We start from the raw sequence: 19,017 nt of genomic DNA on the forward strand, positions 1-19,017 counted from the left end.
TTCTTCAGCCTTATCTTCTTCCACTAAGTCGTCATTCATACTTTCAGGGGGAAAAGGTCGGAAAAGAGTGGTCTGCAGTCAGCTTTTCTTTTGAGCCCCAATAAAATCATCTTCTCCAAATCTGAACTGAAATGAACGTCATCTTCTGTTTCAGACCTGGTCGAACAAAATCTCAGTGAGGAAAAGGAGCAAACGAAATACTTTTGATATATTATTTTGCCACAGTATTGCTGTAATGTTGACGTGATGGAGACCTTGTCATATAGTCTCCTCTACATCATGATTTCTGTTGTAATCTATCGACTTTAACAATGCATACCTTGCCGGCTTTGTCCCTTCCAGGTTGATTTTTTTTCCCGGTGTTGGAGAAGTCTGGTTTGTTTAGCTTAGCACTTTTAGTGAAAGCTTCCATTCTAAGACAGACTACCTAAAGCCTGCCAGGGCTATTGGAAGTTCCCAACAAATTCACTGCACGGATAGTCAGGAGATAGGTTTCTTTTACAGGTGTCTGCTGTTACTGCCAGCTACCATATATTTATTTGTGAAGGATGAGAGGAATGGGTCCATAGAGATACTCCCTTTGAAAGGCAGAACTTCAGAGATTTCTTAATGCTATTGAAAGCAATGACTATAAGATGGTAGGAATCAGTTTCTGATGCATAACAAACACTTTCCAAATACAGTGTCATGACACAATTATTATTGACTGTCCCTCATTCACATGACTAATGTAGTCAATGGACTAGGCAGCTCTGCTCCCCTTGGCTGCTCCATGAAGCTTGGACACTGGGTTGTTTTTCATGTGTACATTCTGGAGACCAGGTTGAAGAGACAGAAGCTCACGTTAGCTCTTTTCAGTATGGGGACAGGATAGCAAAAGCACCTACACAAATACACAAAGGATTTTTGCTTGTCAGATCTAGGTTCACCCATGTAATGTTTCGGGGGCAAAGGGATATTAAAGTCAAGGGATGGCAAAATTGCACTAACCCTAATGGAAGGCAGTGGAAAGAATGGTGACATCTGGTGGGCAAGGCACATCCTGCTGAGTGAAGGGCGATGAAGTTGCTCTCCCACACAGGCCAGTGCTGCTAGGACAGAGATGAGGACAGAATACAAATGCTGTGGACTGGTGCTCTCCTGAAGTCTCCACTGGACTTTCTTGGTACTAAAGTGACCTTATTGGGCTAAACTCAGACACAGATGCTTATTTATATCCATTTTGGTTCAAGTTTTAACCTCCCAGGAGACCAATCTGCTATCACGTGCCTGGTCAGATACCTTAATATTCACACCAAAGGTGATGTTTCTAAATCTGGTTCTCCCTTCTAGAATCTTCCATCTCAGCACATTTTCAACAAAAGGATCTTGCTGACTCAAATGGGCTTATCAAGTCCAGGAAAAGACTACAGGTTTTCTTCCAGTCAATGCAATTTTTTATGATTCTTTCATTGTTGCTGAGGAGCAAAAGCACCTGGAATTCAAGAAAACTCCTTTCCTTTTGTCGTGGGAAATCAAGTAGCAAGATTCCCACTGTCCCTTTAGAAATGAAATCCCCAAGAAATAGCAAGATTCTTTGGTTAATCCTGATAAGCCCATTTTCCACCTCAATTATTAGCCTCTCTTTTCAGGTCATAGATTCCTGACTTATCTATACCCGTTTACTGGAGGACGTTGGCGCAGGAATGAAGGTTTATGTAGCACATCGCTTGCATTCTTCTAGTCTCAGCATTAGAATTTACCGAAGCATGTTCAAGGGGTGAAACGATGTGACTTTTTAGCTCCTTATAAAAACTCTCCACCATCCACATGCACACACACACACACACACACACACACACACACACACACAATCTTGTAAGTTCAGGTTTCCCCAATTTTTCCTTGCTACAAAGATCAGATTGACATTTTATGGCATGAGGATATTTTAGTGCAGATCTGTCTACTGAAAAAGAGAAAGTGATAAGTTTTAGATCATTAAAATCTAAAAATGAAACCTTATGAGTAAGAAAATAGTAATTCTATCAGAAGATCTTCCTCAACGTACATGCAAAATAAAGCGGATCAAAAATCTTTAATAAATACCGAAAGCTAAAACTAGCAGCGAACAGAAAATATGCATGTGACTGAGTTTGTAAACTGTTTGGGTGGGAAGCAGCAGTGAAGTAGGACACAGTGCTGACGCAGGGAAAGGCAGTATCTAAGAAAAAGAGACTCCCTCCTGCATTGGCTCTCATTTAGATTAGAAATGAACACTTCTCAAGACTCAGCTCAGCCCCCATCCTGGTAGTTCATGGTTCTTAGTGACCAAGAAACACAGACAAGGAAGCTTAGTGCTTTCTGATTATCTTCTTTTATTCTTCTGTGTCCTTGGTCTAGTATTGCCTTGGGTATGGCAAGTCCTATTTGTATCCCTTCTGTCATTACAGTTGATCTAAATTGTTTAATTGAAAGCCTTGGAGTTTGCCTGAGATTGATGAGGCATTTCACTCAAAGAGTTGAGTTACAAATATTTGAAATGGTAGGCCAGCATCTTAGCTAGAGTTTTTATTGCTATGATAAAATAACATGACCAAAATCAACTTGGGGTGGAAAGGGTTTATTTCATCTAAATCTTCCAGGTCACACTACATCACTGAGAAAAGCTAAAGCAAGAACTCAAGCAGGCCATAATTCCAGAGACAGAAACTGATAGAGAGACCATGCAGGAGTGCTGCTTCCTGGCTTGCTCTTCTTGACTTATATAGACTGCTTTCCATAGCAACCAGGACCACTGGCCTAAGGATGACACTGACCACCGTGAGACAAACCCTCCCACACCAATCAAGAAGATACACCACAGAATTGCCCACAGACCAATCTTGTAGGGGCATTTTCTCAGTTGAGGTTCTCTCTTCCAAAACGACCCTCACTTGTATCAAGTTGTGATAAAACTAGCCAGCACAATTGTTTTTCAGATTTCCCAATGGAATGCTTTCATCACATGAGAAATTTGTTCCCTTCTATTTGTTGATCTTCAGAGGTAAAAATAAAAGCTATTGTGTTCTGAGCACTTAGTATATGCCCAACATTTTGAAAGTGCTTTTCATGTCTTGTTTGGTTTGCACAGCTCTTCAATGAGATTGCTATAACTACTGTCATCAGTTTCCGAATGATGCATGAAGGAAGGAAGCAGGACATACTGCTAGGACTCTGTGGAATTAGAACCCAAAGCCAAGTCATCTGGCTTCAAATTCTTACTACAAACAACCATGCTGGTTTCCATGTCCACCCTAGACTTAAATACCTGTTTCCTAAGCAAACTGGAAGGAGACATGTCTCCAATAGTGAAGATACATTAGGACATGTACTCATGGTCTCATGTACTCATGTAGTCATGTGGAGAAAAGGTCTGTGCAGAAGAAAGGGTCCAGAGTAGGAGGCTGACCATAGATCTGTCCGAATGGCTTCTGATATTATTAAAAGTCCCACAATTTCTGCCATATCTATCCATCTCCCCCAAGTATGAGCCATTATGAGCTGTCAAAAGGAATGCCATGGGCCCTGAGTTCTCTTTTTCATGTACTTTCCTTTATGTTGTTCACGCAATAGCTGAGTCCATTGCTAACATTCAAACTTTCCATTGACTTCATGTTTTAACAGAAGCACGAACCTATGCAATCTCTATAGGACTGCTACCATCATTACTTTACGTATCCATCACTGCTCCAAATTCCCACTCTATCTTTCACTGGACTGCACAAGTTGCTAGGCATGTTCTCTTCCCTGGAGGCATGTTGTACTTCTAGGTGTTGCACTTCAAGGTCCCTGTGTCCTGAGTACAGCCTCACCCAGATGTTGGCCTGACCCTTGGTAGAGCATCTTGCAGCATCCTCACTCAGCAGCTGTCTCCCTACACTCCCTTTGCTGATTCTCTCCTTAGAATTAACCATAACCTAATATGAACATTTTATTTTTGTCTGCTTTCGTTCCTTTTGTGTTCCCAGACTAGAGAACCCAGTGGGTATTTGATAAATTGACTAAATGAATAAATAACTGTATTATGGAGTTGTCTTGAAGAATTAAGAAAACTAACATACGGAAAGCATTTAGAGTAAACAATGCTTAGTATGGAATTGATGTTTAATAGCTGTCATGTTATTAAATTATAACAATGGAAGAGTTATTGAATGGATGCTGTACTGAACCTTTACGGTTACTTTATTGTTATTCCTTAAAAGAGGCTAATCAAGTCACAGATGTTTAGAATATTCCAATTTAATTGCCAACAGCTACTACAAAAGAAGCTAGCCAAATCATTTGTGTCTTCTTTTCCCGTTGTCTAGAGCATACACTGTCATGGCCCCTTTCTCTGTTCAGCGGTTTTCCTGTCATTGCTTTTGCAAAGAGACTGTGAAGAGAGTCAGACCGCTTCCGTCACAGAAAGATCTTTAAGAGTTAAATCCTGAAACAGACGGCCTTAAAACAAAGCACATGACACATTTATCCATTCTGTTTCTCCCAGTGTTCCATGTCTCAAGCAGTTACATTCTGTTTAAAGGGGATTCTGTGTTTGACCAGCACAGATATATATTTAAAGGACAGATGCCAGAGGTTTTGTTGATCTTCCCTAACTCTTATTAATTGTGCTGAAGAACAGCATGCATCCTCCTTCCCTGTCTTTCTTTATTGCATTTGGACTACATATAGAACAGCAGCATCCAAGGTACTTAAAAAGATATTCTGTTACTTATTAAAGACAAATATTTTAAGGTGAATTAAGGGCCGGAGAGATGACTCAGTGGATAAAGGTACTTGTTGCCAAGCATGATGATGACCTGAGTTTTAGCCTTAGGATCTGCATGATAGATGGAGAGGACCAACTCTTTCAAATTGCTTTCTTGCCGCTACATGTCCATCATGGTGCACCCACATATGCATGCATACAGAATAATTACATAAATGTAAAATGAAATCAAGTTGAATTAAGCCCATGTCAGTCATTTATGTCGCTAGAATTTCTTGAAGGAGATTGCTATTGTCCAGCAAACAGCTCTTCCTTAAAAGAAAGCTGCCTTGGACAAATGCTGTGCAGAAAGACTTCACTAGGAGTTGTGGAAGCCGGGTTTTGACCAGATAGATTCTCTGGCCAATTGGCCAGGGATCCTTGAGCGATGATACTTCGTGATTTTGATCTTAATTTTCTTGTTGACAAGGATGATATCAATGACTGCTCTATCCCCTTATTCTGTGAGAAGACTATGAGGCAAAAGCACTTTAAGGGTTTTTGTTTTGGTTTGGTTTGTTCTTGTTGTTCATTTATTTACTTGTTTTTGACAGGGTTTTTCTGTGTGGCCCTGTCTGTCCTGAAACTCACTCTGTAGACCAGGTTAGCCTCAAACTCAGTGATCTGCCTGCCTCTCCCTCCTGAGTGCTGGGATTATAAGTGTGTGCCACCACCCCCTGGCTGTATTTTTATTTTTTAAGTGTTATTGAGTATTGACAGTTTCATACATTTATACCACGAATCTTAATCCTTCTCATCTTCTATGCCCCCCTCTCTCATGCCCCTCCTTTTCCTGCTGGAGTCAGTTTTTTCTTAAGCTCCCCTTGTACTTTCATGTCTTCTTTCTGCAGGATCACTGAGTTTAGTTAGAATTTTTTACCCACATGTGGGTGGAAGGCTATTTTTGGAACAAGGGCAATTTAGTAGGGGTTACACCACTGAAGAGAATTATACATCCCAAATGTTATAGAATATTCAATTTTGAATTGTTACTACAACTTCATAAATGGAGGTGTTAATGAGTAAGTTCATTTAAATCATTCACACCTTTTTCCTTAAAGTAAATGCCAAAAGCTAAATTAGCAGTTTCTTTGGAGTGGGGAATGTATTTGGTAGCAGGATAGCCTATCACCACCAACATCATCCATATTATTTTAAATTTGCTAGGTTCAAGTGCCCTATATACTACCTGCCAACAAAACTGGTTGTTACTTTATGAGACGGTTGGTCAGCATTTCAGCTATAACTTGAGAGTGTTTTACAAAGAAGTAACTTTTCCCCTGCTTATTAGTTCAATTTATTGTTGAGCCTGCCGTGGATCAGACACAGTTCTAGGTCCTTTAGTAAATCAGAGACTGGAATTAAGTTTAGAAGACTAGGGCTATAATTCAATGATGGTGCCTTTAGCTAGCATACATGAGGCCCTGGTTTCATCCCCCCCCATGTCTATGCACACAAGTAAGTATTTTATCCTTAAAGACTGTACATTTTGTTGTGGAGAGCAGAGCAATAAAATTGTTATAAACATAAATGCTTTTTGTAGTATATTTATAGGTAAGTAGTGCCATGGTGGGGAGACAAATGTAAGGAGGCTTGGTGAAGTGCTGAACTAGAAAAACCATATTAAAATAGTATTGTAAGGTAGGTTTTTATAAGATGGTGATATGTGAACAGAAGTTTGACAGAGGCAGAGGCGAGACCTGCAGATATTTGCAGGACAAACATTCCACATCGAATGAATAGTCAATGCAAAGCCCTAACGTGCACATTACAGTGTTCCCAAGGGACAATACAGAGATCATAAAAGATGACATTGGGTTCTAGATGTTTCCCATTCTCTGCCCGAGATAATAAGTTTCCAACAAGGAAGCATGTGATTTCAAGGCCAATGCTTCATCCCCACATTGATACCTCCTTCTCTTTTCTATGTTTTCTACAGTCACATGACACAGGCAATCCCATTTGATGACCCTCGGTTTGCCAGCTGCCAAATCATCCCTCCAGCTCCACGGAAGGTGGAGATGAGGAGAGACCCTGTGCTGGGCTTTGGGTTCGTGGCAGGGAGTGAGAAGCCCGTGGTTGTTCGCTCAGTGACACCAGGTAAGTGTCCAAACCAACTCTGATCTTCATGTCGCAGCTGGTCGCAGTGGCTTCAGTGGGGTTCTGTGGGTGCTCAGGCTGTGAATACCAAGCAATACTTTCCCATACCCAGAGAGAGTGACAACAAAAGACAGAGGTGTGTCATCAAAATGGACTTGATTTTTCATACGTACGTATGTGTGTATGTGTGTGCGTGTGTGTATGTGTGTGTGTGCATTGGGGGAGTTTTGGAGACAGAATTTGCTGTGTTGGCCTATCTTCTTGGCACTCTATCTGCAACCCAGCCTAGTCTAAAGCTCATGGCGCTCTTCCTGCCTCAGCCACACAAATCTGGGATTACAGACCTGCATCCCGTGCCTGATTTCAAAGGAGATTTTTATTTTTAGTATTTTTTTAAAATTTATTTATTTATTTATTTATTTGAAATTTCCACCTCCTCCCCGCCTCCCTCTCCCCTTCCCATCCCCACCTCCCCCTCCCTCTCCAGTTCTAAGAGCAGTCAGGGTTCCCTGCCCCGTGGGAAGTCCAAGGTCCTCCCCGCTCCATCCAAGTCTATAAAGGTGAGCATCCAAACAAACCAGGCTGCCACAAAGTCGGTCCATGCAGTAGAATCAAAACCCAGTGCCATTGTCCTTGGCTTCCAAAGGAGATTTTTAGACTGCCCAGTCCATCCTATCCCTTGCCTTGAGGAGAGCAGTCATGTATCGTTGGTAGCCATGGCACCATTTCTGAGTGTAATACTGCAAATAATGACAGGCAGGCACCACAGTGCATGTACTGTCTGCTGGGAAACACAGTGCGCTTTCAAGTTACAGTATTATTTAGTCATGGGACAGTTGAATGATTTTATAAGTATACACACCCTTTCCTTCTCACTAGAGGCAGACAGTTTTCCAGCCCCATTGCTGTTGGCATGGACCAAGTAAATGACTTTGGCCAATGACATATTGGTTAACACTATCTAAGCAGTAGGGGGCATGGGTATAGTTGAACTATGTCATTGCCATAAGGTATGACCATCTCTCAGAGACTCAGGTAGGCAATGTTGGAAGAAAACACTAGACATCAATCATCTCCTGGCTTCCATGTGTATGCAGACACATACACATGTACACACAGGCACAAGATACATTAACACAAAACTTGGAGATGTCATTTAGGAAAGACCAAAGATTCTGGCATAATGTTACCTAAATTTGAGTTTTGTCTCTGGCCCTTATTAGGCTTGGTAATATCCATGTTCAGCCCTTGCTTTATCAGCTGGATACAGCTTCTCTGTGTTACCCAGGTTATGGAGATTTTCATAGCATCTAACTTAGAAAGCTGAGGGAGGTACATAGAGATGTTTCCATAGCTTCTGGATTATTATGATTGAATTCTCAAGGGTTTGGTCTTTTAGTCAGGCAACGGTGAGAAGGAGAAGTTGACTAGTGAGGTGATATAGATTTTTAAAGTTAATTAAATTTTTAATTTTCCATTATTTTGACATAACCTGCCCGAGGCAAGCACCACAAATACAACTGAGCACTTTATACTGGGGTTTAAAAGACTATTTTCACTCCACGCTGTCCCAACACGCAGCTTCTTACTTGATCTTTAGAACTTTGTAATCCGTTAGAGGTGAATCCTATTTTAGGACTCTGTGAATACTGTCTAAAATCATTGAGGATTGTACTTTCCAAATATGACTGCTTCTTCTTATGTTTTATAAAATAGATCCATGTACACACACACACACACACACACACACACACACACACACACCTGGCACTATAGAAAAGATAACTAAGAGAATTCCGGAACTCATGTTGATAGAAACCAGCATTCCCATAGACAGAGCACAGACAGAATTCTGGCTGTCCAGAGCAGACATTGTAAGCATCAGAAACTTCCCGCCCTCTCTTTTTCTGTGCCCCGAAACTCCCCTCAGCTTCAGAGACACTATAACACGTCATGGCAAACATTTTCGAGGAGAGTAGAAAGGACGTGAAAATAGGACAAAGGGCCCTTCTGGTTATTTTTGTAAGTGAAGATGTTGGTCAAATAAACGCTCATGAAAGTGACTGTGCTCAAGTCCCAGGTGATTTCAGCGATGTGAGCAGATTTTCTATAGGAGACAAACCAGTCATCAGAGCAAAGGACATAAAGCACTTCTCTGAAGAAGGCAATGATTTCATATTTTGGAAGGAGTTTTGTGTTGCCGCTTCTAGAATCCTTGATTCAAGTTGATTAACCAAGAATGTTCCCATTTGATCTAAAAGCATAAGCCATGCCATTGCTACCAAAATTTGAGGGGCTGATTTAGGAGGATAACTGTAAATTCAGGGCCAGCCTGGGCTACATAGTGAGTGTCAAGCTAGTTTGGACTATGGAGCAAGACCTGGTCTCATCAAACAAGCAGATAAAATCGTTAGGTGAAATTTAAGACTATGTTGAGAGTGGTGTTCTCTCCCAAAAAGTTCATATCCATTTCTCTGGGATTGATTCTGTGTTTAACCAGCATTTGACTTGTAACTACCTGCTTGACTGAATAGGTGTGACTGTTTGCACGTAGTCTGAATTCCGTATGTGCAAACACTGACGCTCAGTTCTCAGATCCCCCAAATGAATGTTTTCCATCACTTATATGGGTGCTTGTTACAGTTCCCTACTCTCTCACTCCCATGAAAACACATTGATAATACAGATCAAGGAGCAAATATGCCAAGTGTCTCAGTAACTGGAGAAGAGCCAAACGACTTTTAATTTCTTGTTCTCATCATGAAACATCCATTTTAATTGTTAAACAAAAGAGTAAAAAGCTTATTAGAAAGGCTGTATTTGAACAGCACATAGCACCCAGAGCTGTGTCCCCAGAAACACAGTGAGAAGGATACAGTACCAGACAGCACCACGTTTGCATTTTGGAGGTAACCCAGTTGTACAAGTGAAAATAATTCAAAGAGTTGAATAATCTGGGTTGTTGCTTGAATTTTCGAAACAGTTGTGCTTTGGGAGAACAAGTTCAAAAGAGAGGTGAGCCACTCTGAACTTAGATGTCAAACGTCAACAGCAGGCAATGCCATTAACCATGATGAACCAGAACCTGTGAACATAGACACAAACATCCAATATGCTTAAAGTTACAAATTTGACCAACCACACCCCTTTGCTATTGGACATAGGAACAAATTCATTTCTAAAATATTAATCACAGCTAGGTCTGCTTTCTTCATACATTTTATTTTATTTGTTATTATATGTGTGTGTGTGTGTGTGTGTGTATGTGTGTGTGTGTGTGTGTTTGCCTGCATGTCTGTCTGTATACCACCTGTGTGCCTGGGGCCCTTGGAGGAAGCCAGAAGAGAGCACTAGATCCCCTGGGACTGAGATTACAGACAGCTGTGAGCTGGCGATGGGAATTGAACCAGGGTCTCCTGAAGAGAAGCCAGTGCTCTGAACCACTGAGCCATCCCCCCAAACCCATGAGTCCTTCATTTAACCTCATAAGCAAATCATTTCGATGTTTATGACGAAACTACTCCCACATCCAATTAGCATCAAATCTACAGAAGACCCCATTTCGTTTAACCTGTCCCAAGAGTATTTAACACACAAGCAAGTTCTATAAGAAGTCTTTTCCTAGCACTCTATGGTTGAGTGTGCTGTCTCCATTCTTGAAATGGACAAACGCATGCAATTTTGTTCAAATCCAGCTGTACCTGGTTTGTTAGAAGTGTGTATGTGAAGACATATCTTGGCTCCCATCCCACCGATGGTGATTGGAAAGATGGCTCAAAAGTTAAGAGCACTTGCTACCATTGCAGAAGTCTCAGGTTTGATCCCCAGCACCTACATAACTGTTCGCAGCTGTCTATAACTCTAGGGGCATCGGATTCTGTTTTCTGGCACTTGATGGGACTGTACACACGTAGCATACAAGCATATGTGCAAACAAAACGCCCACACAAATAAAACAAAATAAAGGGAAACTATGTGGGAAACACTGATAGTAGAAGCAGTCTTGCTGTTGAAGTTTTAGAGAGCCAATGATGCTCAAGTCCACTCCTAGAGAAGCTGACAAGTCAGGGTACAACCTGGTCCTCATATATTCCCACAGAACACCCTGGTGTTAGTGAGGCTTGCCTTTGCTGAAAGCATCATCTGCTCATAATGAGCCATGGAGGGAGAAGGAATTTCAGATGAGTGGCCACAGGAATTCTCATTTGTGTGTTTTGCTCTTGTCTGTCTCCAGGCGGCCCCTCAGAAGGCAAACTGATCCCAGGAGATCAGATTGTAATGATTAATGATGAACCAGTCAGTGCTGCACCCAGAGAGCGGGTCATCGACCTGGTCAGGTAGGTGACATGCTCGTCCACCTGTTCCTCATTATGCTTTTTTTTTTTTTTTTTACAAAGACTGATGCACAGGTTTTATGCCTTATCTGGCAGAGAAAGAACTTCCTATGGGACAATGAAGGGCAGAATCCTGAGCCTACATGTTCATGTTATAAAACATTCAGTGATGCTAACCTCTGGTGAAAGAGAAAGAAAAAGAAAGGAAGGAAGGAAGGAAGGAAGGAAGGAAGGAAGGAAGGAAAAAAGAAAGAAAGCTTCAAACTTTTAAAGACTCCTATTTACATTACTATAGCCAAAGGTTGCATTTCATTTCTTTCCGGAATTACTAACACATCAATTTTTCTGTAATCAGGGAGATTAAAATGCAAGGGCTAAATAAAGCATAAAGTGATGAATAATTTTATATACATAATTCCATGAATACACAAAGTTCACTGATTTTTTTCCATATTTGCCTGAGTGATTCACTTTGAAATCATCAACTGAAACAAAAGTATAATTAGGTCAAAGCCAAGATGTAAAAAAAAATATGGTTTTTATTAGTTTAATTTTATTGCAGACAAAGATTATTATGTGACATTTTTAATTGGGCACCAGAAACCACATCTTATATGACCTTCCAAATACTAGTCAAGAGTCTGCTTTAAAGTCCACTGAGTTGCTAAAACTATCACAACACTTTAAACCAAAACAAAAAATCTCCCAACATGTATGCTCATTCAGAAAAAAAAACCCTCTGCATTTAAGAAATGTATTATGTGTTTTTGAAAATTTTGGAAGAAACCATTTGGTCTCAAATTTTGTTTCTGCTTCACAGTGAATGCATGAATGGTTAAGTGACCTTGGAAGAATTTGGAAATGGGTAGAAGACAGAGAAATAGAAAAATAGGGGGTGGTCATTTTAGAGTGACCAACTATCAGTCTTAACATGAGCAAAAAAAAAAAAAAAAGTCCACATGCTAAGAAAATTCTGCCAGTCCCCAAACAGTTAGTCATTGCCATGGTCTGGACCTTTGTGCCTTCTGCAGATCAAAATTAATATTTTTCAGCCAAATATCTATTGTAATAGTTTCAGGAGATGAAGCCTTTGGGAAAGTTATTAAGTCATAAGGGAGGAGTATTCAGGAATGGGGTTAGTACCGTTACATGTTTAAATGGAAAAGCACAACTTTCACCTCAAAGGGGATAACAGTTTATTCTGGAGCCAAATATACACATATCACTTGGTCATGGCCCAGGAACAGAGATTTCCATCACCTTAAATTCCATTGTGGAAGTAGTTTCATGAAGTTTTTGTACTAATAGAACAAAGAAAGTCATAAATCAAGGCAAGTACATTGATGGAAACATCAGAGAAGCAGTTGTAACACAATGGGGAAACCTCTGTTAGTGGCCTCAGATACTATCTGATGACTCTCTTAGCTTTTGGGTGATGGAAGCTAGTGCTCTATTAAGTTAGTACATTCCAAAGATTTTTATCTGTTAGTTACAAAATGTTAGGTCTGACACAGAGATAGACAAGAAAGGGCTATTTAGGAGGTTAAAGATAGACGAAGATAAAATGTTATTTGGCTCTAGATCTGCAATTTCCCAACCTTTCCACAGCCATTAATGTTCGTATCAGCTAATCAGCCCTGCAGAAAGTCCACTTGCTGGCGAAGAGTGGCAGGGGGCATCGTTGTGGGAACTTTCCTTCACATATGCCGTTATGAAAGGTTGTCAGGCTCCTTCTGCCAAATAAGAATGCCAAAAGGTGCTATATTTAAGGATGAAGCCTTTACCAAATTATAAATATGCTGGTACCTGTGTTCTAGACTTCAGGGGCTACAGACCCATGAGCAACACGCTTCTATTATTTATAATTTACTTTGTCTAAAATATTTTTTATAGTAGCCTCAACAGACTAGATCATTCTTTATTCGTCTGGGACAAATATACTGACAGCCTTCAACCAGAATGCTAGCTCATGCTTGTACTCAGGGAGTATTCAGATCTCCAAAAAACATTCTTCCATGGGGACAAACACTGAAACTTACGTCACGTTCACCTGTATCAGGAACAAGATCTGCCCTGAGAATGAATGGTTCCAATCTTTCTGTGGATCAGAAAGGCAGAACTATGGAAAGGCTATTTTTAGAACCTCTGGGTTGAGGCCATTTCAGATCACTAATATCTTGGGATGTGTGTGGATGTCAGAAGGGACATGCCTCATCCAGCTGAGCATTATTTCAGCTTGTGTCCTGGGGGGCTATCTTGATGTCTAACGGCAGAAGTCCCATTTTGCTTTCCTCTGGGTATATACCTCTGTGATTAGTCCTATTGATTCTTGCGCTTGCGGAAGGGTTGAAGAAATAATATATCTGTGCCTGCATTGCTGGCTGCAGGATAGAGATGGAGAAAAAGCTATCTAAAAGTGTGATCACTTCCTAGCAATCTTACCTGGGGCATTTAGAAACATTTCCTTTTACCTCCCCCCAAGAAAGTTGTTTGTTTTCCTCCTCGTTTAATGCATTGTCAGAGTAAAATTACATAACTGTAAACCCTATCTGACTTTATATGTAAAAGAATAAATGAACCAATTAAAAAGACAAGATGGCAGGCAATGGCTCCAAGTCCAAATTCGGGCTGCCACATAATTTAAAAAAACCTGTGAGATAGCAGTGTGCTTTTTTTCCTTTAAAATGAAACATTTTTTGATGTTGGAATAAAGAAAGGGGAAGAATGCTTTATGGCATATGAAAATCATATGAAATTCAAATTTCTGAGTCTGTAAATATAGTTTTACTGTAGAAGCGGCCACACTCGTTCATTTCCATATTATCTAAGGATGCTCTCTCCCTAGCTGAGATGAACGGGCATCATGTGGCACACCAAGTCTAAAGTGCTTTCGATCAGGCCCTCCCCAGAAAAGTATTGTCTACTCTTACAGGATAACCTGATTTGATTTCATTTCTTTGGTTAAGCGTAATTTAGACTGAAGCCCTAAATAATATACAAAGACTTTTTTTCCAAAATGCAGTTGTAATCTCTCTCACACACTTGATGAGGAGATGGTGTTTTCAGGACACGGAACTAGGAACCATGTGTGCGTTCCATGTCTCTGTTATGCTGGAAACATGGGGAAAGATTTTTTTATTCACGTAGTAAACTTGGGGCCATAGAGCCTTATAATAATCTGTATTAGGAGAAATCACAGCAAAGGGATGACCCGTTAATGGGAGAAGATTCTATGGAGATGACTCAGAAATTTTAAAGCTCTTCACATGTAAACAGTCAGCCTGAGGATTGGAGTTTGGATCTCTAGGACCTAAGTAGGCATGGTTGCCCACCGGTAATTCCCACACTTAGAAGAAAGTGACACTGGATGCCCAAAGCAAGCTAACTAACCACACAAGTGATATGGGTGAACTCTGGGTTCAGTCAGGAGACCCTGCTCAACGAATAAGGTGAAAAGTGATCCAAGAAGACCTGGGAATGTTAACCTTGGGCCTTCCCAAGCATGTGCACACATGTACACGCACACACTGCATACAAAGTCATTCTCACATGGAAAATGACAGGGAAAGGGACTATAAGAGTTTCTTAGTCAGTATTTCTAATTGGCAAAGGTGCGGGACATGCTTGAACAAATTATTCTTGGTTCTCTTCCCTTCCTTTTTCTCACCATGTAGTATTTTATTCCGGTGTCCGATCTAGATAAACAACGTGTGATACATCAGCACATACGCATCACCAATCAAAAAGCTATCAAATCCCTGTCCATGTTTCGAGCTTCCTCACTTCAAGTGAAAACGAAGTGTTGACAAGGACTGGAGTCTCTGAGATGACTGTGGGAGTTCTCCTCAAGGGCCTTAAAGCCCTCACTAACCTATTGCCACACCATTCAACACATTCTAACTGTACCATGGTCCTCCTAGAACAGCATCCTGAGGCTGCAATCGGAAAGACATTCCCACTTTCCATGTGTATTTATTGAGCAATTTCAATTCACTGAGACTAGTCTATTTTTCTCCTATCATTGGCTTCAATTGTGTGCTGTTAAGTTGTCCTTTCCTGACCATTAACATTATCTGGGGCAGAACCCATAAACACTCTCACTTGGGAATGACCAATTTGAAGCTCCAATATGGTCACTTAAACTACATCTCCTCTTCTTTCTAGAAAAGAGCTAAACTCAACATGAGGAATTGAAGAGAAAAGGGTTGGATTTTGATTTACAAAACCACATCCTCTGTTTGCTTTTTAAAGCGATGATCAAAATGTGCCCCACCAAGCTATGCGTATATACTTGTTTACTAGTCCACGGCACTGCTAGGATGAGGGGTGTCTCTTAGTTATAGTTATTCTTTTTAATAATATGACCAAATACCGAACATGAAGCAACTTAAACAGATGTTTATTTTGACTTATGGATTGTGATGCTGTAGTCCATCATTATGAGGGATCTGCGGCGATGGGAAAGGCTTATGGATCAGAAAGCAGAGCAGAGGCATGCCTGTGGAAACTCAATTGGATATTTACTTCTCTCTGTTTTATTCCAGAATTCTAGCCCATTGGATCAATCCACTCATATTCCAGTTAGCCTCTTCTTTCTCAATTAATTCCCTACGACAGTGCCCTCACAGACATACCCCAAAACCATGACTTACTGATACCCTAGGCATCTCTTCTACTTACAACCTAGTAGAAACAATTACATCACTGTAAGTATTCCCTTGAGTGGATTATTAGTACCCTATCCTCTTCTCTTTTGGCTTCTCAGTCGCGCATATGTAAATAGGCTCCATTACACTAAGTACTCCTATCAGATGTATGATGTTGCCACAAACTCAAATCAACAGGAAATTCAAATTATGGCTTACAGTCTCTGAAACTATGAGCCAAAGTTTGTATTTCCCCCTCTAAGTTATCTTTCTTAGATATTTTGATACAGCAATAGAATTTGGACAATAAAAATGAGATAAATCAAAACCACTTTTTCCCCTCTGAAAGTCCTTCCCCCTCTGAAGTGAAGGTCAGGTTGGAAAATAATATTGATGTATTTTGATTTCACTACTCCTGGTAGGATCACCTGAGGAAGCTGTGGTGCTCTTCTCACTACTATTTATTCCTGGGCCCCTCTGTCTTGCCCGCACCTACATACTGCCTATGCTATGAAGCTCAGATATGAAGATTTTAGTCGTAAGAAAAACAGGGGTGCCGATAGAACTATTTTATGGTGCCATCCTTTGGAGGTCTGAATTGAGTGTTCTCTCTCTCTCTCTCTCTCTCTCTCTCTCTCTGTGTGTGTGTGTGTGTGTCTCATCATCATCATCATCATCATCATCATCATCATCATCATCATCTTATTCAGAGACCACAAAACTCCCTACTCAACAAGATAGCTACTTGAGGAGAAAACACTAAGTCACAGAAGACAACCAAATACCTGATAACATCACAGGTGTTCTTCTGTTCTTTACCATTTTTTTTCATAAAAACTGAGGAAGTAGAGGCAAAGACGTTGAGCAGGTGGATGGAAGTTATCAGAGTCCATTTTCCCTCCTATTTGGAATGTATGGGTTTCCCATTCACTTAAATTTCATTCTATTATGTAATGCATGTATTCATTTGTGTGTATGCCATGGATATGTGAGAGAGAAGCAATTATAATGTGGAAGGCCATTTGACCTGAACTACAAGTTCCATGAGAAAAAAATACCTTCCTCCCTGTGCAATGCTTGGCTCATGATCTGTGTTTGATAGTGTATTGATGGGTTTTTAAAGCACCCTTTGAAAATTAGACTTATGTGGTCCCCTCCAAGTTCTTCAACTCAAAATTCTGCAAATATTTGAATAGCACCTATTGAATACATGCCCATTAAACAATTTTTCACTCATTTATGAAGTATTTGTATGCCATGCTTGTGATCTATATAATACAGAGATCCAGGTAATGGTAATGCAGGAATCAATGAAATAAACCTGAGCCTATTAGTGCACTTGCAATCTAGAGTACTATGAGCAATGATTTCAATTAAAGTTGTTAATTAAGACAGACAAGCCCCAACATTGAACACATCAAAGAAAGATTATTTGAAAGGAATTCTTCTAGTGGCTATAAGCCAGGGAATCTGAATAAAATTGAAAAAGTAAAAATGTGATCCTAAAAAATGCTGCCTTCTAATCATCAGACAATCAATTTATCTTTATAGAAGTATTGGGATGCTTTATTTTAGCAAAATAATTCAAGTATGATGACACAGTGCCATCTTATATCTGAAAACTCATTAAACCAAACATTTGAACTAGTGGATTTCCCAATAATGAAAGTGTTCATGCATTACGAAACTTTCCTGTGCCTTGCCGTAAGTTTAGTCATCCGTCTGCCATAATGTGTACTGACCTAAAAGTTTAGCTCTTAAAAAATAATCCCCTTTTTACTGGTCTCCTCAGCCAGTATGTGGTTTAATGTCTGTATCTTACACAAGATAAATTCCCCTTCTGTTTAATAAAATATCCCATTTTCTTAGCCACTAAGGAAATTCAGAAAAACACTCATCATTTTAATAACACTATAAAATTCTCTCCTTAAATATTGGCATCTATTTGCTTGTCTAAGTGGTTTAGTCTTGTTTCTTTATCCCAACCCCCCCCCCATTACAGCACTTATTTATGGGTTTTTTTCCTTGGTTTTCAGATAGATTCTTTTCATTGTGGATTATTTTCATTATCATTTGGCTACTCTGTTATAGACATTTATTATTTTTTTCCTAAGAAAATGAAAGAGTTTCTTGGAGACCAATTTACTGCTATAGTAACCACATTTCTTTTTTTATGTCATCTCAAGAAGTGCTATAATTGCTGCACTGAAATTAGATGAGTGCCATTCGTTTTATAGTTTTCTAAGCTGCTAACACTAACGTATGCTTTATAGTCATAGAGGAGACAAATCTTTGAGGAATCTATGCCCTCTACAAGTTACCATATCCTCCCTTAAAGAAGTAGTACCCACAGGTCATTTTCTTTGACTCTTCACAATTAAGAGCAACTTAAAAACACCTCCTACACTTTTGAAAGCAGTACATTCTATAATCGCTCATAGAAGTGGTGTGACTCCTGCCTCATTCTCCCAAAGAAGGCCAAGCTAGTTACATTTATTGGACTTCAACAGTTATTGAGCGCTGACTATGTACACCATGGAAGGCACTAAACATGTATAGATACAGAAGACATGATCCTTGCCCTCCTGGTGGAGACTTCAGATTGGTTGGATTGTGTTTGTACCTGCAAGAGGGTACAAATGTTTCATGAAGATGCTAAAAGGTCAGGTTCAAGAATGGAGTTCTGGGGGTGAAGAGTAGCCGTCAACATTGAGTGAAAGGGAAGCTTTGTGCATGGATAAATGGTTGTGAAAAATCATGTCCCTTTATTCCTGCAAACCTCAACCCCTTTCAATTAATACTTCTTTTTCAAGCCTGCAGATACAAATTTATCACCCAGGAGGCTGTCCTGAAGCACAACCTCAAAAGTTGCCCCTTCAAGGCAGTGTTGGAAAACTACTCTTTTATCTCAGACCTGATCACTAGTCTTTTTGGATTACAGATCCATTTTAGAGCCTGAAAATGGCATAGACTTCTCCTTCCAGGCAGGAAAATCTACACAAAATTTCTTCATATAATACAACATATCATGGCCCTGAACTCCAATCCCAGTTTTAAAACTTAGGCATCGGACTTTGAAAATCATTTCCCTCTTCTTCCCCATATGGAATACCAGAAGGTAGCACGGAAAAGCCAAACACAGAGCAACTCAGTTCTCTAACACAGCTGTAGA

At 40.1% G+C, this 19,017-nt stretch overlaps 1 protein-coding gene across 6 annotated transcripts in view; it reads left to right on the forward strand.

Moving 5' to 3' along the window:
• The window catches only part of Frmpd4 (FERM and PDZ domain containing 4), a 930,349-nt gene that overhangs the window by 788,248 nt on the left and 123,084 nt on the right, over positions 1-19,017 (forward strand). For all 6 annotated transcript variants that reach the window (XM_085684903.2, XM_087902491.1, XM_085684900.2 and 3 more), the window contains 2 exons: positions 6,705-6,865; positions 11,100-11,202. In XM_085684903.2, coding sequence (XP_085541029.1) covers positions 6,705-6,865; positions 11,100-11,202 — 264 coding nt within the window. The remainder of the gene's footprint in view (positions 1-6,704; positions 6,866-11,099; positions 11,203-19,017) is intronic.

This window comes from Myodes glareolus, chromosome X (assembly GCF_982192425.1).
Source record: "Myodes glareolus chromosome X, mMyoGla1.1, whole genome shotgun sequence".
In the NCBI taxonomy this organism is placed as follows: domain Eukaryota; kingdom Metazoa; phylum Chordata; class Mammalia; order Rodentia; family Cricetidae; genus Myodes; species Myodes glareolus.